Consider the following 27386-nt stretch of genomic DNA (forward strand, 5'->3'; position numbering starts at 1 on the left):
ACTAATAATATTGCTCTCAAATTAGTATAAAAAGAGTTGTAGCATCTGTTTATAACATATTTTAGCACCATGAAGTAAAAAGTAGCATCTGTTTATAACATATTTTAGCACCATAAAGTAAAAAATATGGCAGATCTGTAGGTTGTTTCCACCATTGTTTGAATAAATATGCATCTCAATATCTCAAAGAAAATAAAATGTATAGCAGCAGCATATACAACGCCAACTCCAAAAAGTTGGGATGCTGTGCAAAATCTACATAAAAAAACAGAATGCAATGAAATCTCCTAAAACCCATATTTTATTCACAGTAGAAAATAGAAAACATCAAATGTTTAAACTGTGAAAATGTACAATTTTACAATTGTACAAATTTACACTTTTAGGCCTCATGCACACTGGACGTTAAAATAACGTTATAAAAACGCCAGGAGCTTTGCAGTGAGTTTTTCAACTTTTTTTCAATAGCGTTTTTTCGCGTTTTGTTTTGAAGAAAAAAACATTTTTTCTTCTTCTAATAAATCAAAAATGTTAAAAAACGCTGGTGAGTGATGTTTTTGAGCGTTTCTCTTCGTTTATCAGCGTTAGAGCGTTTTTACAGCTGAAAAACGTCTCTCAGAACCCACTAGTTTTTTTTTTTTTTTTTACTGCTCAAAAATGCCACTGCCCAAAACTGCTGATAACAGCCTATTAGCTAGATCAAGTAAAGCGCCCTAACTTTGCGGCGGCGTAGTGTATCGTGTTTACACTACGCCGCCGTAAGTTAGCGAGGCAAGTACATGATTCACAAAGTACTTGCCTGCTAAGTTACGGTGGCGTAGCGTAAATCGGAAGGGCATAAGGGCGGCTAATTAAAATTAGGCTGAGGGGGCATGTTTTATGTTAATGGGCTTGACCTGAAGTGATTGACGTATTTTACGAACGGCGCATGCGACGTCCGTGTACATATCAAAGTGTGCATTGCGGCAAAGTACGCCGCATGGTCCTATTGGTTTCGACGTGGACGTAAATGATGTAAATCCCTATTCACGGCTTACGTGACTTTCGCAAACGACGTAAAATTTTCAAATTTTTACTCGGGAACAACGGCCATACTTAACATTACTATTCAAGCTATTTGATGGAATAACTTTAGGCCTGAAAGTGCGTTACGTAAACGGCGTATGTTTACTGCGTCGGGCAAGCGTACGTTCGTGAATCGGCGTATCTACTCATTTACATATTCTAGGCCGACCGCAATGGAAGCGCCACCTAGCGGTCAGCCTAAAAAGTACACTTTAGGATACGACGGTGTAAGACACTTACGCCGCTCGTATCTGAGCCTAATTTAAGCGTATCTGGTTACCAGAATACGCTTAAATTAGCGTCAGCGCAGATTCAGACTTAGGCTGGCGTATCAGTAGATACGCCAGCCTAAGGCCCCGTACACACCATAGAATCTATCCGCAGATAAATCCCATCAAATGGGTTTCAGCGGATAGATTATATGGTGTGTACACTCCTGGGGATATTTATCCTCGGATAAATCTCCCCTGGGATGGATTTTCAGCAGATGAATATTTGCTGACATGCTCAACAAATCCATCTGCTGAAGTCCATCCCAAAGGATGGATCCGCTCGTCTGTACAGACTCACCGGATCCATCCGTCCAAAGGGATTCCCCGCACGCGTCGTAATGATTTGACGCATGCGTGGAATTCCTTATATGACAGCGTCGCGCCAGTCGCCGCGTCATAATAGCGGCGACAGCGCGACACGTCATCGCCAGAGGATTTCAGCACGGATTTCAATGCGATGGTGTGTACACGCCATCGCATAGAAATCTTCTGAAATCCACGAGAGGATTTATCCGCGGATACGGTCCGCTGGACCGTATCTGCGGATAAATCCTCTCGTGTGTATGGGGCCTTAGTCTTTCTGAATCTGGCTATTAGTGTGCATGGACACATAGGATAACATGATGGGAGAGTTTATTGACTGTAGAAAAAAAAATGTCTACTGCCAAAAACAGCTGCTGTAAAAACGTCAAAAAACGCCCAGTGTGCATGAGGACTTAAGAAAAAAATAAGGCAATTTTAAAATTGATCGCAGCAACACTTCTCAAAAAGTTTACTATGGTGTAGCATCCCTGCTTCTTTTAACAACACTGTAAATGTCTAAGAACTGAGGGGACGAGTTAATATATATATATATGCATATATTATGATAATGGGTTGATTTATGTCATGATATAGTGTGATAAAAGGTATATTCTAGGCTAGTAATTTGGGCATGTAAGACCCTCCTCGAGACTCTGTAGTTGAAAGCTGGTTGATATGCTTCTCTGAGGCCCCGTACACACGACCGAGCTTCTCGGCAGAATTCAGCCAGAAACTCGGCCGTGTGTACACTTTCGGCCGAGGAAGCCGACGAGTTCCTCGTCGAGCCAAATAGAGAACATGTTCTCTATTTCCTCGTTGTTCAATGAGGAAAGTTGGCTCGCCGAGATCCTCGGTGGCTTCACACAGAACTCGACGAGAAAAACGATGAGTTTTGCCCGTCGAGTTCCTCGGACGTGTGTACGGGGCCTGAGTGTATGCTGGTGAATGGTAAGTGAATGGACACCCCTTGCCGGTACAGCACCCCGTCCTGAAGATGTCAGAAAGAAGAAGATACAGAATGGTGACAGGGAAGCTGTCACAGAAGAATGATGTTGGTGTGTCACCCAGTAGCAAAGCGGTATGTGTTGAGAAGCACAGCTCGTTAGGACTGTTATGGACTGTTCCATAGGAGCTGGTTCTGAAGCCTATGTTGAGAGGCGCAACACGGTAAAATCATTAAGGGCTGTTCCATAGGTACTGGTCTGGAAACACAGGTTGGAAAGCCACACGCGTTAAGACATTTATGGACTGTTCCATAGGAGCTGTTTCTGAAGCACGTGTTAAAAGACAGTTAAGGACTGTTCCATAGGAGCTGGTTCTGAAGCCTATGTTGAGAGGCGCAACACAGTAAAACCATTATGGACTGTTCCATAGGAGCTATGAGCTTCAAAGAGAGGAGAAGAAATAGCTTTGCATTATCTGATTGGACAGGAGGCAAGTGTGGGTGGTTATGGGTGAGGGGAATGAATGTTAAAAGCATATACCGAAGAGTAAAAGCTTCCTTATCCACGTTTGATTCCTGGTATGCTCATGTGAGCCTTGGGCTCGCTCCCTTCACCAATCACCATCCAGAACCCAGCTGATGAAACCATGCGTGATAAGTATCTTTGATGTTCTTTTGTATATATACTCTGCTGCTTAATGTATGATGTTAGATTTTGTGGGAAAGAAATTAAAGATGTTGTTTTTGATAGCAGCAGTGTGTGTGTCTTAATAGACTAGCTAATTATAGGTGTAGACCAATCAATCCATTTATGCAATAGATAGAGGGAATCCGTAAACATCTTTCGGGATAATAATTTAGTTTATATTTATTAGCCTTGTATATTGCAGCAGTTACTTCACCGCTATATACCTTCTTTTATAGGGCCGCTTACATGACGATCGCTTCTTTCCTCCTCTTCCCTCCTCCTGGCTGACATCAGCGGGGGATTCTCAGCCCCTCCCACTTTGCTGTCCAAGTGAGAGAGGAAAGAGGCAGCCGGTCACGTGAGCGCCTGTAATAAGGTATATAACGGCGTATTTTGTATAAAACACATACATTGGGGCAAGTCATTTACTATAACAAAGGGGATTGTAGCACAGACACGAAGTGGCTTAACTACTTGCCGACCAGCCGCCGCAGTTCTACGGCGGCAGGTCGGCTCCCCTGCGCGAGAACCCGTACAATGATGTCGGTTTTCTAAGCGGCCACTAGGGGCACAGCTCCCGGTCCTGTCAGGGGAGAAATGCCTGACCGTCTGTTCATACAATGTATGAACAGCGATCAGTCATGTCCCCAAGTCAGTCCACCCCCCTACAGTTAGAACACACCCAGGGAACATACTTAACCCCTTCCCCGCCCCCTAGTGTTAACCCCTTCCCTGCCAGTGGCATTTTTATAGTAATCCAATGCATTTTTATAGCACTGATCGCTATAAAAATGCCAATGGTCCCAAAAATGTGTCAAAAGTGTCCGCCATAATGTCGCAGTACCAAAAAAAAAAAAAACGCTGATTGCCGCCATTACTAATAAAAAAAAAATATTAATAAAAATGCCATAAACTACCCCCTATTTTGTAAACGCTATAACATTTGCGCAAACCAATCAATAAACGTTTATTGTGATTTTTTTTTTTACGAAAAATACGTAGAAGAATACGTATTGGCCTAAACTAAGGAAAATATTTTTTTTATATATATTTTTGGGGAATATTTATTATAGCAAAAAGTAAAAAATATTAATTTTTTTCAAAATTGTCGCTCTATTTTTGTTTATGGCGCAAAAACTAAAAACCGCAGAGGTGATCAAATACCACCAAAAGAAAGCTCTATTTGTGGGGAAAAGAGGACACCAATTTTGTTTGGGAGCCACGTCGCACGACCACGCAATTGTCAGTTAAAGCGACGCAGTGTCGAATCACAAAAAGTGCTCTGGTCTTTGACCAGCAATATGGTCCGGGGGTTAAGTGATTAACAACCACTTTAAAGGCTTTGCAATTTTACATTAATTTATAAGATTTGCAAATCATTGCATTCTGTTTTTATGTAGATTTTACACAGCATCCCAGCTTTTTTTGGAATTGGGGTTGTAACATTCATATCATAATTCAAATATACAGTACTGTAGGTAGCAGTGCTTATTATCCAGGACCAACTCCTTGGTGAAATTACTTAGGGATATTTAGATCATCGTTGGCACTATTATTATAATTAGTAGTAGTATTTATACTACTGTATTTCTTAGATCAATGGTTTACTGCATTAGGAGGAGCAAAAGGAGGTACAGTTGTACTCATAAGTTTACATACCCTGGCAGAATTTATGATTTCTTGCCCATTTTTAAGAGAATATGAATGATAACACACAACTTTTCTTTCACTCATGGCTAATGTATTATCAGTCAACTGTGTTTACTCCTTTTAAATCATAATTGCAAGAGAAACTATCCAAATGACCCTGATCAAAAGTTTACATACCCCAGTTCTTTTGTGGTATTTGTGGATGAGGCTCTTTATCTTCTCAGATGGTAAAGCTGCCCATTCTTCTTGGGAAAAAGCTTCCAGTTCCTGTCAATTCTTGGGCTGTCTTGCATGAACTGCACGTTTGAGATCTCCCCAGAGTGGCTCAATGATATTGAGGTCAGGAGACTGAGATGGCCACTCCAGAACTTTCATTCTGCTGTAACCAATGACAGGTCGACTTGGCCTTGTGTTTTGGATCATTGTCATGTTGGAATGTCCAAGTACGTCCCATGCAAAGCCTCCGGGCTGATGAATGCAAATGTTCCTCCAGTATTTTTTGACGACATACAATGCAGTATGTCGTCAAAAAATACTGGAGGAACATTTGCATTCATCAGCCCGGAGGCTTTGCATGGGACGTACTTGGACATTCCAACATGACAATGATCCAAAACATCTTACCATCAATTTTGACCAAATTTTCTTTCTTTGTAGCTAACACATCACCAAAACATCAGCGATCCACCTCCGTGTTTTACAGTAGGAATGGTGTACATTTCATCATAGGCCTTGTTGACTCCTCTCCAAATGAAGTGTTTATGGTTGTGGCCAAAAAGCTAAATTTTGGTCTCATTACTCTAAATGACTTTGTGCCAGAAGGTTTGAGGCATGTCTCTGTGTTGTTTGGCATATTGTAAGTGGGATACTTTGTGGCATTTGCATAGTAATGGCTTTCTTCTGGCGACTCAACCACGCGGCCCATCTTTCTTCAAGTGCCTTCTTATTGTGCTTCTTGAAACAGCAACACCACATGTTTTCAGAGAGTCCTGTATTTCACCTGAAGTTATTTGTGAGTTTTTCTTTGTATCTCAAACTATTTTCCTGGCAGTTGTGGCTGAAATTGTAGTTGGTCTACATGACCATGGTTTGGTTTCAACAGAACCGCAAATTTTTCACCTCTTGATTAGAGTTTGAACACTGCTGATTGGCAGTCTCAATTCCTTGGATATCTTCTTATATCCCTTTCCTGTTTTATACAGTTTAACTACCGGTACCTTTTCCCACAGACCATTTGACAATTCTTTTGCTTTTCCCATGACTCAGAATCCAGAACCGTCAGTGCAGCACTGGATGAAAGATGCAAGAGTCTGTCAGAAGTCCAGAAACGCATTTACCTTTTGTACACAAATACCAATTAAAAGCAAACAGATCATAGGTGAGGATAGTTACCTTTAATAGTCATTCAAACCCCTTTTTGTCAACATGTTATCAGGCCAAAATCACCAGGGTATGTAAACGTTTTACCAGTGTGATTTGGGTAGTTTATGTTTCCATTATGATTTAATTAGATTAGATTTAAAACGAGTAAACACAATTGATTGATAATAAATGGCTTCAGCCAAACACTAACCACAAGTGAAAGAAATGTTTTTGTGTTATAATTCATATATCACAGCACACAAAATCTTTGAAAGCATTCATTCATCCTGTATCCCCAAAATTCAAAATCGTAAGACTGCAAAAGAGCACACAGAACTATGGCTGATACTGGACTTGTTTTTAAAAAAGCTCAGTCATGTCAATGTCAAGCTGGGCTCATCTGTGGAGGGTCATTTTAGATTTTGCCGTAACTATATGTACATTCAGTGCATCCAGAAAGTATTCACAGCACTTCACTTTCCACATTTTGTTATGTTACAGCCCTATTGCAAAATGGATTAAATTTTATTATTTTCCTCAAAATTCTACAAACAATACCCCATAATGCCAATGTGAAAGATGTTTGTTTGAAATCTTTGCAATTTTATAAAAAATTCAAAACAAAAAAATTACATGTACATAATAATTATTCACAGCTATTGCCATAAGACTCAAAATTTAGTTCAGGTGCATCCTGTTTTCACTTATCATCCTTTAGATATTTCTACAACTGGATTGGAGTCCACCTGTGATAAATTCAGTTGATTGGACATGATTTGGAAAGGCACACACCATAAGGTCCCACAGTTAACAGTACATGTCTGAACACAAGCTAAGCCATGAAGTCAAAGGAATTGTCTGTAGACCTCTGAGACAGTATTGTATCGAGGCACAGATCTGGGGAAGGAAAAAACTGAGTAATTTGGGGAGAAGGGCCTTAGTCAAGGAGGTTACCAAGAACCCAATGGTCACTCTGACATAGCTCCAGCGTTTCTCTGTGGAGAGAGGAGAACCTTCCATAAGAACAACCATCTCTGCAGCACTCCACCAATCTGGCATGTATGGTAGAGTGGCTAGACAAAAGCCACTCCTCAGTAAAAGGCACACAACAGCCCACCTGCAGTTTGCAAAAAGGCACCCAAAATTCTCCTGTCTGAAAAAACAAATATTGAAGACTTTTTGGCCTGAATAGCTAGTGTCAAGGTCTGAAGGAAACCAGGCACCGCTCATCACCTGGCCAATACTATCCCTACAGTGAAGCATGGTGGTGGCAGCATTATGCTGTGGGGATGTTTTTCAGTGACAGGAACTGGGAGACTAGTCAGGATCAAAGGAAGGATGAATGCAGCAATGTACAGAGACATCCTTGATGAAAACCTGCTCCAGAGTGCTCTATACCTCAGACTTGTGCAAAGGTTCATCTTCCAACAGGACAATGACCCTAAGCACAGAACAAAGATAACGAAGGAGTGGTTACAGAACAACTCTGTGAATGTCCTTGAGTAGCCCAGCCAGAGCCCAGACTTGAACCCAATTAAACCACTCTGGAAATGGCTGTGCACCAAAGTTCCCAATCCAACCTGGTGGAGCTTGAGAGGTCCTGCAAAGAAGAATAGGAGAAAGTGCCCAAAAATAGGTGTGCCAAGCTTGTAGGATCATACTCAAAAAGGCTTAAGGCTGTAATTGGTGCAAAAGGTGCTTCAGAGTGTTGAGCAAAGGCCAAGAATACTTATGTACATGTGATTTTTTTTTTCATTTTTAATCAATTTGCAAAGATTTCAAACAAACTTCTTTCACGTTGTCATTATGAGGTATATTTTGGAGAGGCCACAAAGCTCTGGTCTGCATTTAAAAAAATCAACACCCCCATTTTAGTACACTATATATGCCCGATTTGCCATGAACTACTATACGTAAGTCTCCTATTACCATGCATACATTTTCTATGATCACTGTATTGCTAATTCAACCCAAAGAGGGGAATTGAAAGAAAACATGTATTACTGCATTTATCCTGTCACTAGCCCATCACGTATAAATTTAAAAGCAGAATACAACATTACTAATCATCCATAATCCACAAATAAATAGTCGCTGTGGGCAGTGTGCTGATGTCAGACATCTGACATACCCATGCATGTGATGTCATGCTGCATATGGTGACAACGCCAGAGGAGGTAAGATAGCAGACCTGGGCAAAGACCCCCCCCCCCCACTTCCAAGATTGCAAGATCTATGAAATTTACATGATTTTAATTAATTAAAACGGGTCCAATATCAGTAGCTATCATTGGTTTTATATATGTGGTGCAACTGTAGTATGCCAGTTCTAATAAATGAATAATCTGGATAGTTTAGTAGTTTGTAAGAATGTAATATGCATTGAATAACTACTGCGTGTATTTATGTTGTCCTAGATGCCTCCCTTTTCTCCTACTGATGAAGTAGGTCAGTGGTCTAAAACATGTAGAGGAAAATCTGCCCCAGCATGTCTCCCCCAACTGATATTGTGAAGACTAAGGATAAATAGAATTCTTTTTTCAGGGAGCCTGTATATATCTAGAGTGATATCAAGGCAGGATAGTACAAAAATTACACTTAGATAGGAGGAATTAATAAAACATGTACTTAGGTATGTATCATCAACTGCAAAATGAATCATTCCATAAAAACTGTGATTAAATAAAGTCCTCCAAATAATACATGAAAATATTTTAAACAACTTATAAATCTGTAACAATTATAATTTGGTAACGATCATAACTTTGTATATTCTGTACAAAGACCCCACAATAGCATTCCCTTTCTTGCAGCTTTCTTGATTCTGGACACAGAAGGTTCCACAACAGGTTTTTTTGTTGTTTTTTTTTATACTCCTCCACAAAGGGATTTTGATCCCTAAAGGCATTTGGACAAGAAAAAGCTTTCAGCCAGATGCAAAAAATAAATAAGGAAAAACATTGGTAAAGCGCTTTGGCTTGTATGTACCAAAAGGAGCTGGAATATCTGCTGAAATGCACAGTTTAAGAGTTTCAGGCACTAACAATCAAAACTGATGCTTTATTTAAAAAATGTTTTTAAGAATAGGCTTTTCTTGAGTTTTTCATACAATACAAACACAGGGGTAGAAGAGAAGCATACTCAACTGTTTAGGATTATAGCATTACCTTTGAAAACAACTGTATTACAATGAGTAGAACATACAAACACTAAAGTGCTTCAAGTGTGTGTCAATAGGACAGGATAAGATATGAAGCTTAAATTCCACATATATTTGGGGGGTAAAGAGGGTCACATTCCCTACTGCTCTAAGCATACGGATAAGGAGTACACAGAAATAGAAGAATAGGGACAGGAAAAAGAAGGGAAAAAAGGGTAAGAGGGATGGCTGGTAGAAGACCTACAGCTGATCAGAATTAGGGCAAAAAAAGTTGAAGAGAGAGGAATTGGGTAATTCAATACAGGTGCTCCATGTGGGGAAAGACTGGTATTGGTATTGTCTATAATGATCTTGTAATATCACATCTGTTCTCAAAATATTATTGCGCTCATTAACCCATTCCCTGATCTGTGGGATTGTTTGTGACCTCCAAATCTGGGGAGCAGTGCCGTGGCTGCAGAAGGAAAAAAGTATTTTTAACCACTTCAGGACAGCCGCATGTACATATACGTCGGCAGAATGGCATGTACAGGCATATCCACATACCTGTATGTGCCTGCCTTCCCGCGGGTGGGGGGTCGGTACATGCGGCAGTCCATTTCGCTTGAGGAGCAATCTGGGATGAGGGGGTGGCCATTGATTTCTGGCCACCCCCTCGTAATCGCTCCCGGCGAATGAGATGCTTCCCCTGCCTGTGTAATGTAAACACAGGCAGGAGAAGGTGATGTCCCTCTCCTCGAGGCGGTCTTTTTGACTGGAGCATGAGGAGAGAATACATCTTAAACTAAGTTGCACAACTCTACACTGATACCAGGACACATAGGCACACTTTCACCCCCCAGTCCCCCCCAGTCACAGGGTCATCGTTTGCAGTGGTCATTATTTTACTGATCACTGCAATCGGTGTCATTTGTGACAGTAAAAAGTGTCAGGGATATTAGTGTTAGGTCCCTTTAGGTCCAGGGTAGCCCCCTAACCCCCCCTAATAAAGGTTTAACCCCTTGATCGCCCCCCAGGGAACCCTTTTACCCCCTATCACCAGTGACACTAAGCGATCGTTTGTTTTGGGGGGAAAATCGATTTTTGAAAAGAAAAAAAAAAAAAAAAAAAAAAACACTAACCCTACCCCTAACAATGGCGCGACGAAGGTGAGGTCCCTGCTAAGGTCAGGCGTACATGACCCCATTCTGCTGTTGTTGAGGTGCAAGAACCGCAGGTCCCTCGTATGGGGCAGAGAGCCAGTACTAGCACCGCTATTCCTTCTGGTGAACTGGCAAGCACCAGCGGCCTAGTACACCCTGGACGTACATCCAGCACTGCAGTAACACTTGGTGACATGGCGAGTCCCATAAGTGCAGTTCAAGCTCGCGAGGTGGCAAGCACCAGTAGTGTCCCGCTGCCACCAAGAAGAAGACAAAGGCATCGTGCCCATAGTGCCCTTCCTGCAGAATTCGAAATCCTGATTGGGTCCCCACCACTTCTGCAGCACCCGTACTTTCCCCATTCACTGGCCAACCCAGTATTCAGGAGGAAATTGCTGATTTTACGCCACTTGATTATTTACACCCTTCGAATTCCTAACGGCGGTGCTTGGTTTTCGGGGCCCTGTACGCGGCTAGGCTCCCAAAAAGTCCCACACATGTGGTACTCCTGTACTCAAGAGAAGCAGCAAAATGTATTTTGGGGTGAAATTCCACATATAACCATGGCGTGTGAGCAATATATCATTTAGTGACAACTTTTTGTAAAACATTATTTTTTTGTCATTATTCAATCATTTGGGACAAAAATGATTTATATTCAATGGGCTCAACATGCCTCCCCACAAATAGCTTGGGGTGTCTATTTTCCAAAATGGGGTCATATGTTGTTTTTTTTGCCATCTTGGCATTTTATGGCCTTCAAAAGGAGTGAAATAGGTTTTCTAGGCTCCCAAAAAGTCCCACACATGTGGTATCCCCGTACTCAGGAGAAGCAGCAAAAATAGGATTTTTATAACAGCTTACCTGTAAAAATCATTTTCTTGGAGTACACCACGGGACACAGAGCCTTAAATCATTACATAATGGGTTGTATGGTCACCAGAGGTGATTGGACACTGACACAACCAATCAAAGACAGTTCCCCTCCATATAACCCCTCCCATCAGGGGAAGTACCTTAGTTTTGTAGCAAGCAATAAGGTTCCCATAAGAAGGGGGGACCTCTGTGTCCCGTGGTGTACTCCAAGAAAAGGATTTTACAGGTAAGCTGTTATAAAAATCCTATTTTCTTGGAGTACACCACGGGACAGAGCTTTAAATCATTACATAATGGAACGTCTCAGAGCAATGCTCAATATGAAGGAGGAGAGACCCAGATCCGAGCCGGGCGTAAATGGGCATGGAGCCCTACACTGCTGCCTGCAGTACAGTATGCCCAAAGGCAGAATCCTCATGTCCTATTACATCTATTTGATAGAATTTGGTGAATGTATGGACTAAAGTCCAAGTTGCAGCTTTGCAGATCTGATGCCGCGTACACACGATCATTTTTCGGGTTGTAAAAAAAAGTTTTTCAGGCTCTTGAAAAAACAATGTTTTTTTTCCATCTGATCATAAAAAACGGCCTTGCCTACACCTGATCGTGAAAAGCGTGGTGACGTACAACACGTACGACGGCACTATAAAAGGGGAAGTTCCATTTAGATGACGCCACCCTTTGGGCTGCTTTAGCTAATTTCGTGTTAGTAAAAGACGATTCACGCTTTTCTGTCTGTTACAGCGTGATGAATGTGCTTACTCCATTACGAACGGTAGTTTTACCAGAACGAGTGCTCCCGTCTCATAACTTGCTTCTAAGCATGGGCGGATTTTTCACGTCGTTAAAGCCCACACATGACCATTTTTTACAACCCGAAAAACGACAACGTTAAAAACATTGTGAAAAAATAGAGCATGTTCGAATTTTTTTGGGCCGTTTTTCAGAACCCGAGAAATGCTTTGAAGCCCACACACAATCGTTTTTAATGACATTAAAAAGAAATGTCATTTTTTACAACCCGAAAAATCATGGTGTGTACGCGGCATGAGCCATCGAAGCCTGGTGATGCACTGCCCATGAATCGTTCATAGCTCTGGTCGAGTGCGTCTTAACAGAAAAAGGAGGAATCCTGTTTCTTAAACCATAGGCTTGAATAATTACTTGTCAAATCCACCGCGCAATGGTGGATTTTGATGCCGCTTGTCCCTTCTTGGGACCATCTGGCAAAATAAACAAAACATCAGTTTTACGTATCTGAGCGGTTGCCTGCAGAAACGCCTTTACTGCTCTCACTACATCTAGAGAGTGCAATAACTTTTCCTCCGTTGTCTGCGGATTCGTAAAAAAGGAAGGCAAAATAATATCTTGATTTAAATGAAATGTCGACACCACCTTTGGTAAAAAGGTTGGATGGGGTCGTAGAACAATCTTGTCCTTGTGACAAATTAAATAAGGCCTTTTACAAGAAAGCGCTGCTAATTCAGATACTCTTCTAGCCGAAGATGATAGCAATCTAAAGCGCCAATTTCCTGCTTAAAAGAATCAGTGGAATATGGCGAATAGGTTCAAAAGATTGCTTCTGCAACACTGACAATACTAAATTCAGATCCCATTGGCACAAGGGAGACTTGACTGGCGGATTGATCCGCAGTACCCCTTGAATGAAAGCCCGAACTAGGGAATGAGATGCCAGTGGTCTTTGAAAGAAGACTAATAGAGCTGATATTTGACCCTTAAGGCCCCGTACACACGACCGGATCAATCCGCTGAAACTGGTCCGACGGACCATTTTTAGCGGACAGATCCGGTCGTGTGTAGGCCCGACCGGACAATTGTCCGGCGGATCGGACAGTTTCCAGCGGACAAAAATCTGTCCGCTGGAAACCTGTCCGTCGGACGTGTTCGGTCGTCTGTACAGACTCACCGGACACGTCCGAACGACCGCCATCCCTCGCATGCGTCGTACTGATTCGACGCATGCGTGGAAGCTTTGAACTTCCAGGGCCGCCCACGTCGCCGCGTCATTGTCACGGAGACGGCGTGGCCACGTCCCCGCGTATTGTTTACGCGCAAATTTCTGTCTGATGGTGTGTACAACCATCAGACAGAAATCTCCGGGCGGACATGTCCGCTGAAAACGGTCTGGCGGACCGTTTTCAGCGGACTGTCCGTCCATGTGTACGGGGCCTAATGGTACTAAGGGCTAATTTCATATCCACTCCTAGCTGGCAAAAGGCGAGAATCCTACTTATGTCATATCTTTGAGTATTCCATTTGTAATGCAGCGTACACATGATCGGTCAAACCGATGAGAATGGTCTGATGGACCGTTTTCATCAGACAAAACCGATCGTGTGTAGGCCCCATCGGGTATTTATCCATCGGTTAAAAAAATGCAATCTTGTTTTAAATTTAACCGATGGATACCTAACCGATAGTAAAAAAAGATCTTTGTACGCACGTCCATCAGTTAAAAATCCACGCATGCTCAGAATCAAGTCGATGCATGCTTGGAAGCATTGAACTTCGTTTTTTTCAGCACGTCGTCGTGTTTTACGTCACCGCGTTCTGACACGATAGTTTTTTTAACTGATGGTGTGTAGGCACGACTGACCATCAGTCAGCTTCATCGGTTAACTGATGGAAAAATCCATCAGACCGTTTTCATCGTATGGACCGATCGTGTGTACGCGGCATTAGTTTCACAACAGGAAACATATGCTTTCCAGACTCTATAGTAGATAAGCCTGGAAGCTGGCTTTCTGGCATTAATAAGTGTAGAAAGCACTGGACCCGGGATCCCTTGTTTCCTCAGAATGTGGGTCTCAGCAGCCAAGCCATCAAATTTAGCACTTGTAAGGAAGGATGGAACACTGGACCTTGCAGCAGCAGGTCGTGACGAAGTGGAAGCTTCCAAGGTTTTTCTACCGCCATCTTTATGATTTTGGCGTACCAGGATCTTCTGGGCCAATTTGGGGCCACTAAGATTACAGGAATCCTTTCCTTCTTGATCATGCAAAGTAGCCTTTGTAAGAGAGCCATCGGCAGGAAAGGCATTGATCAGTGAAAACTGATTCCACGGAATTATTAGAGCATCCAATCCGTAGGCTAGGGGATCTTTTGTCCTGGACACAAAGTTGTCCAACTTCTTGTTGAACCTGGAGGCTAGCAGATCTACATCCGGGGTCCCCCATCTCTGGCATATGACCTGAAAGATATTGGGGTGGAGAGACCACTCTCCTAGTAATAGTTGCTGACGACTCAGATAGTCCGCTTGCCAGTTTTCTACCCCTGGAATGAAGATTGCAGAGAGACAAGGAACATGTTCTTCTGCCCATGCCAAAATCTGATTCACCTCTTTCTGGGCTCCCTGACTGAGTGCCTCCCTGGTGATTGATGTAAGCTACTGCAGTATTATTGTCGGATTGAATTCACACCGGGTAGCCCTGTAACCTGTGTGTCCATGTTCTGAGGGCTAAGTATACTGCCCGCATCACCACCATTTTCATGGGCAGGTTCCTTTCAGTCTTGGCCCAGGTTCCCTGGGCTGAAGCTTCTTCTAACACCGCTTCCCAGCCCCTTAGGCTGGCATCCGTAGACACCACCTTCCAGGTGACTGGGAGAAAGGATTTTCCCTTCCGCAAGTTCTTGGTTTTTAACCACCAACTGAAGCTTTGGCGCACTTGTGGAGACAGGCACATGGGTAGATCCAGAGCTTGGATCTTCCTGTTCCAGGCGGCTAAGATACTGCCTTGAAGTAGTCTCGAATGAAACTGGGCATAAGGGACAGCATCGAATAAGGGCTACCATCTTCCCTAGTAGCCTCATGCAAAGGCGAATAGATGGCTTTTTTTTTGCCTTGACCTTGTGGATCAGGTCCTTTAGCGACTTGATCTTTGGTTCTGGCAGGAATACCCTGCCTTGGGCTGTGTCTATGATCATGCCCAAATATTCTACCCTTCTTTGGGCTTGTAGAGAGGATTTTTGTAGGTTTACAATCCATCCTAACGGTTCCAGGTATTTTATTGTGGTGAGCACAGCGTGATCTAATCCTGCCACTGACTGATCTATCACAAGTACATCGTCTAGACAGGCCATTACCGCTATGCCCTGTACCCTCAGATTTGCCAACAGAGGGGCTAGTACCTTTGTAAATACCAGGGGTGCATTAGCCACACCAAAAGGCAGAGCCACAAACTGGAAGTGGCGATGTTCTACCGCAAACCTTAAGAATCTTTGGTGGGCGGGATGGATAGGCACATGTAAATATGCGTCCTTGATGTCTATCGACGCCATGAATACTTCGCCTTGTAGGGAGGCGACCACCGATTGAATAGTTTCCATTCCGTTCCCCTTGGGACAGCAAGTGATCCAATCCCTTGAAGGATGCTCTTTTTAGTGGATCTTTGGAGAGCCTTGAGCTTCAGAACTGACGGGATCTCTCGAAATTCCAGTTTGTATCCTAGGGAAACTGTGGATACTAACCATCTGTCCTGGATCTCTGTTTGCCATGCCGCTGAAAACTGCCAAAGTCGTCCCCCCACTCTGTCGAAGAGGCTTTGGGGTCTTGCTTGTTAGCCTTTGAACCCTACTGCCTTTTGTTTTTCTGGGCTTGGTCTTCCTTGGCTTTTGTGGCTGGCTGAAAATGCCGTCACCACTGGCTGGAGCTAGATCTACCAGGAGCCGGGGAGAGAGAAAGCTTAAAACAAGGAAGCTTGTTTTTCTTCTTCTCTGGTAAAAGGGTAGTTTTACCGCTCAATATCTTTTGGATATATTTCTCCAAATCTTCCCCAAAAAGGTGTTCACCATGGAAGGGGAAGCTGGCCAAAAGCTTCTTGCATGGAGCTTCTGCTGACCAATGCTTTAGCCAAAGAATTCTGCGCATAAGCACCAGCTGCAGCGTGAGGCGGGATGCCTGTTGGATAGAATCTCTAATGGCATCCACTGTAAAACATAAGGCCCTAGGCATATTCTCCCAAAATTTGATCTGTTCAGCAGTCAGATCTTTCATCCCGTTTCACCTGGTCTTTTAAGGCCTGACACATATCCAACCTTCCAACCTTTTTTCAGAAGGATCTTTAAATACCTGGGCATTGTCCACCGGACAAATTAGGCTTTTGTTTACAGAAGAAATTGCTGCATCCACAGAAGGCAGACTCCACTTCTTGGTTAACTTCTCCTCCATGGGATAAAGCACTTCAAAACTTCCTAGGAGGAGCAAAACGCTTATCTGGGTTTTTCCAGTCTGTGTAAATCAGATTCTCCATTAAAGGATGAATCGGAAACGCACAAGCAGCCTGTGGGGATTTTGACAAGCCCAGAGAGGAGACAGGTGATTCAGTTAACTCCTTAGGGGGTAATCTGAAAGTGGAGCGCACTGCTTCACTATAATATTGCACCTGTAACTTTAGCACCTGAGATGCAGAAAAAGGCTCCTCTGATAGCTCTGATCCCTCCGAGTCCTCATCCCCTGATGGGGCCTCACCCTCCTCAGATCTTTCTGCAAGGAGATGTAAAACAACAGGAGGAGATCTGCTTCTCTTTTTGTCCTTTTCCGAGGACTTTGCAATTCTCCCTTCTAAATTGTTTAGGGCTATTGCCAAAGTGTCTTTAGTGACATATGCAGGCACAGGCACAACAGGAGAGGCTGCAACTCCTGATAGAGGTAATGGCTCATCCTGTATAAATACTTCAGGTATTACAGGACATGAGGGTACCGAGCAGGCGCGGCTAGAGCCTCCTGTCTCTGGCGGCGATGCTTTTTTGCTTCTGCCAGAGCCACTTCTTTGGAAAGACATAATGCTAAGCTAGTTTAGCAATCTACATATAAGTATGCAACTAATAATACACAGTTTCATGCCAGAGTGGGTGTTTTATCCTTGTGCTCAGCCAACCACATGGAGATCTTACATGCCCTTAAACACTGCTGTGTCCCTTGCAGAGACGCTCCAGACATGCAAGGTTTGTTCCTTCCTGTCTGACCATCATTAAAAGCGTGCCATTCAGGCCGACCCCCTCCCCCTCCTACTGAGCCTTACATTTTCTGTGAAAGAGGGAGGAGGGCAATGCAGAGCATGCAGCGAAAGGAGTTTGCTTGTCGTTTGGACTGACACTGCTTTGGAGCTTGGTGAGTGAAAAACTCAGCTCTTTACTCCCTCCAGAGGAGTCTTAAAAAAATGACACCCTTTTTAAAAATAGGAAAAGTCCTTAAGTTTAAAACTTAGGACTTTTTCCTAACTCACCTTGTCCCCGCCGCAGGTTCTCTGCCAGGCAGATACCAATCTTCCCCCACCCCGGCGGGGTATGTGTGCAAACCTTTAGGGGTATGGGTTCCTACTTAAAGGAGAACTCTTCCTTAGCTGGGCCTTGAAAAAGACTCTTACCAGGACTTTTAGCGTATAGAGCAAAAGTGCTGGACCCCAGAGCCCAGTCCTCCGAAGAAAGACATTACAGGCGACACCTCGTCCATGAGGTCCGGATGCCATCCAGTTTTGGCGTAATATAATTAAGCATCTTGGATGGACCCACAGCGTAGCTCTCTACCCTCATAGGGCTTCTTAGGCAGAGCTTTCTTCAGCACATTTTCCTTGCGTCCAACACCTTAGACACTGGCGAAAAAACTAAGGTACTTCCCTGATGGGAGGGGTTATATGGAGGGGAACTGTCTTTGATTGGTTGTGCCAGTGTCCAATCACCTCTGGGGACCATACAACCAATTATGTAATGATTTAAGGCTATGTGTCCCATGGTGTACAATAAAGAAATGTATTTTGGGGCAATTCCACATATTACCATGGCATGTGTGAGCAATATATCATTTAGTGACAACTTTTTGTAATTTATTTTGTCATTATTCAATCACTTGGGACAAAAAAATATTCAATGGGCTTAACATGCCTCTCAGCAATTTCCTTGGTGTGTCTACTTTCCAAAATGGGGTCATTTGGGGGGGGGGGGGGTTTGTACTGCCCTGCCATTTTAGCACCTCAAGAAATTAGATAGGCAGTCATAAATTAAAAGCTGTGTAAATTCCAGAAAATATACCATAGTTTGTAGACGCTATAACTTGCGCAAACCAATAAATATACGCTTATTGACATTTTTTTTAACTAAAGACATGTGGCTGAATACATTTTTCCGTTTATATTGCAAAAAAATTAAATCGCAGAGGCAATCGAATACCATCAAAGAAAAGCTCTATTTGTGGGAAAAAAATTACACAAATTTTGTTTGGGTACAACAATGCATGACCGTGCAATTACCAGTTAAATCAGCGCAGTGCAAAATTGTAAAAAGACCTCTGGTCCTTAGGCTGACAAATGGTTCGGGGCTGAAGTGGTTAAGGTCAGGAAGGTGGTCTTCTCAAGTTCTCATAATTATCAGCAGGAATTTAGTGGCCCAATTTCTTTCCCCAAGGTTGATTCAGAATGCATGAAAAATAACATATTATAGGGTCAAGAAATCACATGCTTTTTCTGCATAAATCCTGAAATAGTGTCAAATTCCTAGAGATCTGACCCAAGGCGTTGAGATTAGAAGTGTCAAAATTGTAGACGAGTGACCGTGCCTCTTGGGGGAGATCTGCTGAACAAAGCTTCATCAGTGGTTTAAAGCCATCTGTATTCACAACTTGCAAAATTGGAGAGTGAATCAAGGAGTGCCATTTAACCTAAGTCTGGACATACCCTGGGGAAATTCAGGATTCCAAGGAGAGGAGGTTAGAGGGCCCATGTGTGACAAAACATAGGTATATATCATATCCAGAAGAGTGGTTATCAGGACAGAGAGCAATTGTGAAGATGGTTTGCATGAGAGAACCATGCCGTGATATGAGGCAGTACAGCTAGCATGTAATTAATTGCAATCAATTGCAGCAAACACCAAGCAGAAAGGCTACTAAACAGCTTAAGCCACAATCATCAAGAGGGGCCCAGCCACTGAACAGGAAGTAAGGAGGAAAGGAGAGTGGCAATACATTAATCGGATCCAGACCTTCTTCTAAGACAGGCTGCCACCAGCCGCAACAGGGGCATGGTCTGCCTGAAGGCACTCTTTGATAGGTCAACCAGATGGTCAGTCAGGCATATGTGCCCCCCCTTCCCCAGCGCCTCTCTGGGGTTTCTCTCTCCTCATTGACCCACACAGCTTGTTATTGGGGCACTCAGTGAGGGAGTCAGGTCCGTCGATGGGGGAGCCAAAAAGAAGAGGATCGGTGTAAGACCATTGCACAGAGCAGGTAAGTATAACATGTTTTTTATGTTTGTAATTTTGCCTTTTAGAAACACTTTAATACAGTTTGAAGTCTGCAATACCTTACAGTCTTCCCATATTCATCTATTCAAATAACTGTGCCAGGACCGTCTAGAATGCTACTTAATATTAGATGAAGACTTGTATGAAAGTGTGCTGACCTCATCTTCTCAACATTTTCAAAAAAATGTTTAATACATATAGCCGTGTTTTCTAAATAAGTTTTATTATCAGATTCCTAATCTTAAAAGCACTGTAATTTTATCATCGGTCCATGACAAACACTATTTATAGATGAGAATTGAAGCAGAATAAAACCTACCAGGACTTATTTTTCCAGAAATGGCAGCTATCATCAGCTTTTTTTAGATAGAGCATTATTTTTTTGTAACTTGTACTAATATTGGAAAAGATACAGATCATAAATTAGATCTAGTTACATAGTTAGTCAGGTTGGAAAAATTACACATCTGTTGAGTTCAACCGCCCCCCAAAAAAATGGTAAAATGTAAAACACGCATCTTCAGAAGCCTAAACCTGCAGTTGATCCAGAGCAGTGTTTCTCAATTCCAGTCCTCAGGCCCCCCCAACAGGTCAGGTTTTCAGGATTTCCCTCAGATGAAAAGGCTGTGGTGATTACTAAGGCAGTGAAACTGATCAAATCACCTGTGCAAAATAATGGAAATCCTGAAAACCTGACCTGTTGGGGGGGCCTGAGGACTGGAATTGAGAAACACTGATCCAGAGGAAGAAAAAAAATGTGGTTCAATTTCATCCAATTATGAAAAAATATCTTTATTGATCCCCTAAGGCAATAATCTGTAGAGTTATTATCAATAAATATTAGTAGCCAGTTATACGGTATATAAACAATCTAGCACATGTTAACACCTGAAAGTCTGTATCACATTTGCACAGCTCTTATTGTAAAGAAGCCTTTCCATATGCTGAGGCTACACTTCTAAACCTCTAGACACAGACAGTGCCCCCTTATGATTTATAATACGTGAACAATGTTGTTCCAACGTTACTGTATAGACCATTTATGTATTTATACATCTCCCCCCTCCTTTATTCTTTCCTCGTCGCTGAAGTTCTTCATATCCCCTAATTTTTATAAATAGTACACATTCCATGTTATGAAGATCATCCTGTGCAGGAAGTGCCCTTATACTCTTAGTGACAGCAGCACTCACCTCCAGTTCTGCAATTATTCGATCTTCATCATCATCATCTTTTATGCCAGAAGCAATTATGGGTGGTGTAGAGGCAGGACGAACAACTTCAGACACAGTCCGGCGAAGCTTCACCTGAGGTTTTTGGCTCTCCAGTTCCTCAGAGTCGGACTTCTATTAAGGAGGAGAAAAATCAGCTGACCCTTTCCATAACATTACTGTTTAGCTGGTAAAAAATTGAATTGAATGCCAAATTTGTACATGAAACCCACTCACAATTTCTACTTCTATATTTACAATATTGCTAAACTTTCTTTTATCAGTTGAGAGAACATCCTGCACTATCCTAAAAGCAGCAGAGTATGTGCCTATGCCTTAAAGCAGAAGTAAACTTATTGATTTAACAGTTTTAAAAAGTTTAAATTTCCAGCATGCGTCGGGAATTAAACTGTCACATTGGTTGTGCGCTCAACGAACTGTCAAACCATCTAATGGCTGGTCTCATAACTGATCAAATATGCAGCATCATGACAGTTGAAGGTTAACAAGAGGCAAAGAAGGCAGCTTCCTTAGCTGAAAATGCTAGGGTTTTATACTGCCTTACCTGGCTCCCAAGCTTTAACATATCCCTTGCCTTTCTACCAGCCATTGCCAAAATCCAGGCAGTAGTTAGAAAAAATCCATAGGAGCAGTGTTTATGAAGGGCTAAAAGACAACAGTTATAACAAGTGCAATAATACAGCAATTGTTTCATGTGGCCTGGTACATGTGTTAATCTACAGACCTCAACCATCTTTCATACACTTCTTTTCTCTTCAGTCATCAGTTATGCACATTTTAGACGTGAAGATTAAACTTCCAAACATTCTAAATTTTGTAAAAACATACACCCTGGAGAATTAAATAGCGGTAGTTGCAATTTATGTCACATGATATTAGTGCAACTGTTCACCAATCCCATGTTCTCAGTAAAAAATATATTAAGACATTACCCATTTTTTGGTAAAACATAAGAGATGGGTTTCTTTGAGAAAATAGATACCAATCAAGCCTTAAAATTGTGTGCGCATATGAACAGCGACAAAACTACAGTACTCAAAATTGGACGTTTAAAATTAACACACTTTAAAGGTTTTATAAATCTAATGCCTTGTACACATGATCGGATATTCCATTGGGATAAACTCTGACCGATTTTTCAGACGGAATTCCAATTTAAGCCATCTTGCATACATACTGTCACACCAAATTACGACCGTCAAGAACGCAGTGACGTACAACACTATGACGAGCCAAGCAAAATTAAGTTCAATGCTTCCGAGCATGCTTTGACTTGATTCTGAGCATGCATGTTTTTTTCTCAGTATAGATAAAAAAGTATTCCGTTTTTTTCTCATTAGGAGTTCCCTATAGACAAACAGAATTTCCGATATATATTTTTTCCATCGTAAAAAAAAAAGAGAACTTGTTCTAAATTCCGACGGAAAAAAGTCAGATGGGACACACACACACGGTCGGAATATCCGAGGAAAGAATTCCGTCTGACTTTTTCCATTGGAAATTCTGATCGTGTGTACAGTACAAGGCATTAGAATTTAGAGATAACCTTGAGAGCACAAGAAAGCTAATAGTTGGGTGAAGACATGTAAACAGACTCTTAGCTGCTGTAACAGCCAGAAGTCAATTTACAGGACCATGGCAAGGAAGGCTGACCTTCGTAGCTGCAGCAATTATTCCTCAAATATCACAACAGAAGCATAGATGTAATTTAAGCGACTCTGGCACTTTGTAACATTTAACTGTTCATACAAACAAAAATATTATCACGATTAGTACTGTGTTGTTGCTTTTTTTTTAGAAAGCAAAGGAGAAGAGCCCCCAGCAAAACAATGTCACTAGCAATACACTAGTAATGTATTTCCTGTGGTGAAAACAAAATATTGTTGGTAAATCTTCCTTAGGAAGTGTTAGATGTTGGTGTTCCCGCTGTGCTCTGTTGTACCTTCGTCCAGCCCCTACATCGTTCCAGATACAGTAGCAATGGTAGCTCCTTGCTTTACAGGGGGGCTCTTCTGCTTTTTAAAGAAGTGACAGAGTTGCTTTCAAGTCTTTATCTCAGGCAGTTCAACTCACCCTGCGACTCCTCCTCAGCAGTTACTTGTCTGTCCTCCAGGCATCTAATCTAAAATGTGGAGTAGGGAGGGGCATAATGAGCTGCTTTCTTGAGCTTCTGCTGTGAATTTTGAAGATTAATTATTCCAAAGTGGCTGTAGCTACATGGGTCATGGAAGGTTTTCTTCTTTTAGTGTAGTGTAATGGCAGCCACTAGCTGTCTTTTTTTTTTTTTTTAATCAGCAAGCTCTAAACTTTTCAGCTTTTCTGTAAAAGCAATCTGGGTGCCTATAGAGCCACCAGGTTACTTTTTTGTGACTCAAGGTTGTGTCCTTCCCCCTTGATGACTCCTCGGCTCACCCGGGACCACAAGTGAGGTCAGGATGGCAAGTGGCAGCATTTCAGGGAACATCCATTTCCCAATCTCCTCTGCACAGTGTGAACTCTGAAGCACTCCGCTCTGAGCATTTCTGGGTTCAAAGCTGATAAAAAGCCAGATAAACAGTTGATTGAGCACAATCCTGTGCTCAGCCTGTTGGAGCAGATTGTGGGGTTAGGAGTCTGAAAGACCTCCGATTTCTCCATAAATAGCACCTGTCACATGCTCAATGCTATCACATAGGGGGATTTTAGCCCCCTTGTGGTAGAAAAAAAGATAAATGTAAAAAAAGGTTTAAATTATAGGGCCCTGTTTTACAGTTCACTCTAAACAATTAAGCCCTGTACACACAATTGGTTTGTCCGATGAAAACAGACCGATGGACTGTTTTCATCGGACAAACCGATCGTGTGTGGGCCCCATCAGTTTGTTTTCCATCGGTGAGAAAAAATAGAACATGTTTTACATTCTTCCTATGGATAAAAAAACGATAGAAAAATTTGATTGTATGGAACTCCATCGGTCAAAAATCCACACATGCTCAGTATCAAGTCGACACATGCTCGGAAGCATTGAACTTCAATTATTTCGGCTCGCCGTAGTGTTTTACGTCACCGAGTTTGGACACGATTGGATTTTTGACTGATGGTGTACCGAGTTTGGACACGATTGGATTTTTGACTGATGGTGTGTAGGCAAGACTGATGAAAGTCAGCTTCATCGGATATCCGACAAAAAAATCCATCGGATTAGATTCCATCAGATATCCGATCGTGTGTACGAGGCTTATGTCTTTTAAAGTGTCACCTATTGCATTTTCACATGTGCAGGCAGTTTTGAGTCCTGACATATTTGGTATCTATTTACTTGACACAATCTTATCTTTCATTCTGTATAAAAATATTAGAGATTTATACTGTCTGTGTAAAATTAATTTGTGTATTTTTTTTTTTTTTTATAAACAGTTGCTGCTTTTAGAAAACTTACAAAAATGCTAATTTTAATATGTGCAAATATGTACAAATGGAAAAATTGCTTCAGAGTGGAAGTATACAAGTGCATTTACTGCTTGATAAGAATACGCAAATACTTTGTTGTTCATACCCTGACCACAAGTTTAGTCTAATGTGAATATGGAAATGTATATTACCATGATTTCTCTTTAGCAACATTATATTAAATTCAAGGGATTTCAAAATGGCCCTAACTACAAATTTCTGGCAGTAGTTCCCTTAAGAACCACCTTCGCCTAATTCAGGCAAGCATTTACACCAGTGTCGGTAACAGTCTAGTAGTACTTTCGCTATGGCAAATTCTTAAAGAATTACTGCCAGTTCTCAGTTTAGGAAGGTAGTTAAGGCCAACTCTTATCTGGTGTAAAGGGATACCCTAGTACTCAGAGCAGACTGTGCCTGTGCTGGGAAGCTGTAATTTCGGTGACAGCTTCCTGCACAGGGCTGCTGTGTCCCCTGCCTCATTTAGGAGAGTTCCAAGCTGGAAGCTAAATGAAAACAAAAGGGCAAGGGATACAGTTGATGTCATTACCCCAAATTTGCCCAATGACTCCTCACCGAGTGGGTGGAGCCTGATGGGGAACTGAAAGACTAGTTCCCCATCAGGTCTGCTTCGCATTTGAGTGACTTACAGCAGCAGGTGGATTTGAAAGCCACTATTGGACAAAATAACTGCTATGGATCCCATTTGGTTTCAATCAAAAGTGGAGTGGACCTGATGGGGATCCTAGTTTCTCAGTTCCCCATCGGGCTCCTCCCTGCCCTAGTAAACAAAATATTTGTCAAGCGCCTGTCAGTGTGATGGGCACAGTGGTCAAGATGGGTGCGAGTGCAATGACGAATGACTGTCAAGTAAGGACACTCCTTACTCAGTGCAGACACTGCAGATTAATATAACTGTCTCTGACAGGTACCTGATTTGGGCACAAGCACTGACACTTTCGGTGCTGTGCCCTGATGAAATTATAAAAGGGCCTATGAGCCCTTTATGAATCGCCCCAAATGTTTTTTTTTACTCAAGCAGGCTATGCAATGGCAGCGTATATTGCAATAAGCAAGGATGTATGCAGTTTTCCAGAAGTATCAAAGTGTTTCGCTTTTACTGTATGTGTTAAGCAACAGTGGAAATTAATGATTACATGCTGATCTAATAAAATAAAAAAACATAATGTCCAATAGTAGCCTTACGTGTGCGACATCAAAACCCACTAAATCTCAGTGTGACTGCTGTAATTCTGATCTTACTCAATTAGCTGAATATATATATAAAAAAAAAGGTCAAGCAATGTTCATCCTTATTTATGCTTCATTCTTCTATATAAAACAGTTCTAGAATGCCAGAACATAGAGCTATCAAGACTTGCACCTTCAAATTTATCTTGTAAAATTATGTTTATTGTTCAGCAGTGTTAACTTTGGTAGAAAATGTTGATTCAGTTTTAGTCTTAGGACTAAAATGGCATTTTAGTTTTAGTCCCATTTTAGTCTTCTGCAATTGTTTTAGTTTGTTGTATTTAGTCGACTAACTCTCCAGTACATTTCAGTTGAATTAAACAAATTTTAGTAATTTAAAATCTAATGGGTGTAATTAAATTGTAATGCATTAGTTAACATTTCTCTACAATTTCCAAACTCATTATATACTGCTGGAGTGAAAAATCGAATATGTTATTATTTATGGTATGGAGTTATGAACATGCACTACAGACCAGTGTTAATTTTGAAGTCAAATTTCAATTTAGTTTTAGTCTTAGTCTTTTGACTAAAATGCCATTTTAGTTTTAGTCGTATTTTAGTCATCTCAGTTGTTTTAGTCGTATTTTAGTCGACTAAAATAGTATTAAGTATTCATTTAGTCGACTAAAATGTTTTAGTCGTCAAAATTAACACTGTTGTCCAGCCAGTCTTTGCATAGGATGTCTAATATTTGATCTCTCACCTTGATAAATGTTGACTCCTTCTTGCTGGTGACAATCACCTCTCCTGTTCGGGTTGTGGTGATACCATGTGAGGATGGAAAACTACGGCGTGGTGGAGGAGGAGGTGGAGATTTAGATGGTTTCTCAGTCCGATACCTGGGCACTGTCAGTTCATCTGAAAATAACAACTCATTACCCACATAATTCCAAAATATTATTCTAAGGCTAAATGCAATAGTGTAAGTCTTCTTACCTGAGCCCCTCCTCCCGTTAGCATCTATTTTGGTACCAAGTTTCTGTGCTGGCTGTGGTTTGCTGGTACGGTGCTCTGGGGTTGATGTCACACTTCCAGTTGGTTTGTGTTTGGCAGCAAAGTCCAAATCTGGAATAGCCTTCATGAGCTCGGCCTGGGTTTCTTCCAAAAGCCGGTTAATATCCTTAGCACTGTACTGTGTCAGTGCAGCTCTTTTCTCCTCCCAGTCACGCTCTGCTGCCTATTGTAGGAATTCGTAAAATACTCATGTAAATGGTAAATAGAAATGTGTCCCAAAGAACAAGTCCAGCATAGGTGTACACATGTGGTGTGTTGGGTGTGCCTGGGCATACCCTAATCGGCCCATGCACACAGGCCTCAGGCACTAGCCCTGTGCTTTCCATTCACTACTTTGTCACTTCTATATAAAGATGCCCAGCTTCTGCATTTAGAAGTGACAGCGCTCCTATGAGTGGCTGCACCGAACCGCATTTGCCATCCCCGGGCACAGCTGGTATGATATACAGGAGGTTGGCCCTGCTGCAATTGACAGCATTTGCGGCACCTCTCCCCTCTGACGTCATACTAGGGTAAAAAAGCAGAGGAAGCTTCCACTAGGCTCCTCCTTGGCTCTAACCTGTCTTATCACAGACCATGCAGAGGAGCCTGGAAAGAAAGAAGATCTCCTGCATCGACCAGTGCTGTATCTGAGGTCTGTGTTGGGAGGGGAGATTTGGAGGGGGGGGGGATTTGTTGTATAGCTAGGGCGAGAAGAGGATTTACAGGGGATGAGGGAATAGGGGGGCTTGTGCTAGGATTGG

At 42.1% G+C, this 27386-nt stretch overlaps 1 protein-coding gene across 12 annotated transcripts in view; it reads right to left on the reverse strand.

The window, feature by feature from the left end:
* SRCIN1 (SRC kinase signaling inhibitor 1) overlaps window positions 1-27386 on the reverse strand; it is a 461563-nt gene that overhangs the window by 60001 nt on the left and 374176 nt on the right. For all 12 annotated transcript variants that reach the window (XM_040329863.1, XM_040329861.1, XM_040329866.1 and 9 more), the window contains 3 exons: window positions 26566-26806; window positions 26333-26487; window positions 20911-21063 (listed from right to left, as the gene is read on the reverse strand). In XM_040329863.1, coding sequence (XP_040185797.1) covers window positions 20911-21063; window positions 26333-26487; window positions 26566-26806 — 549 coding nt within the window. The remainder of the gene's footprint in view (window positions 1-20910; window positions 21064-26332; window positions 26488-26565; window positions 26807-27386) is intronic.

This window comes from Rana temporaria, chromosome 12 (genome assembly GCF_905171775.1).
Source record: "Rana temporaria chromosome 12, aRanTem1.1, whole genome shotgun sequence".
NCBI lineage: Eukaryota > Metazoa > Chordata > Amphibia > Anura > Ranidae > Rana > Rana temporaria.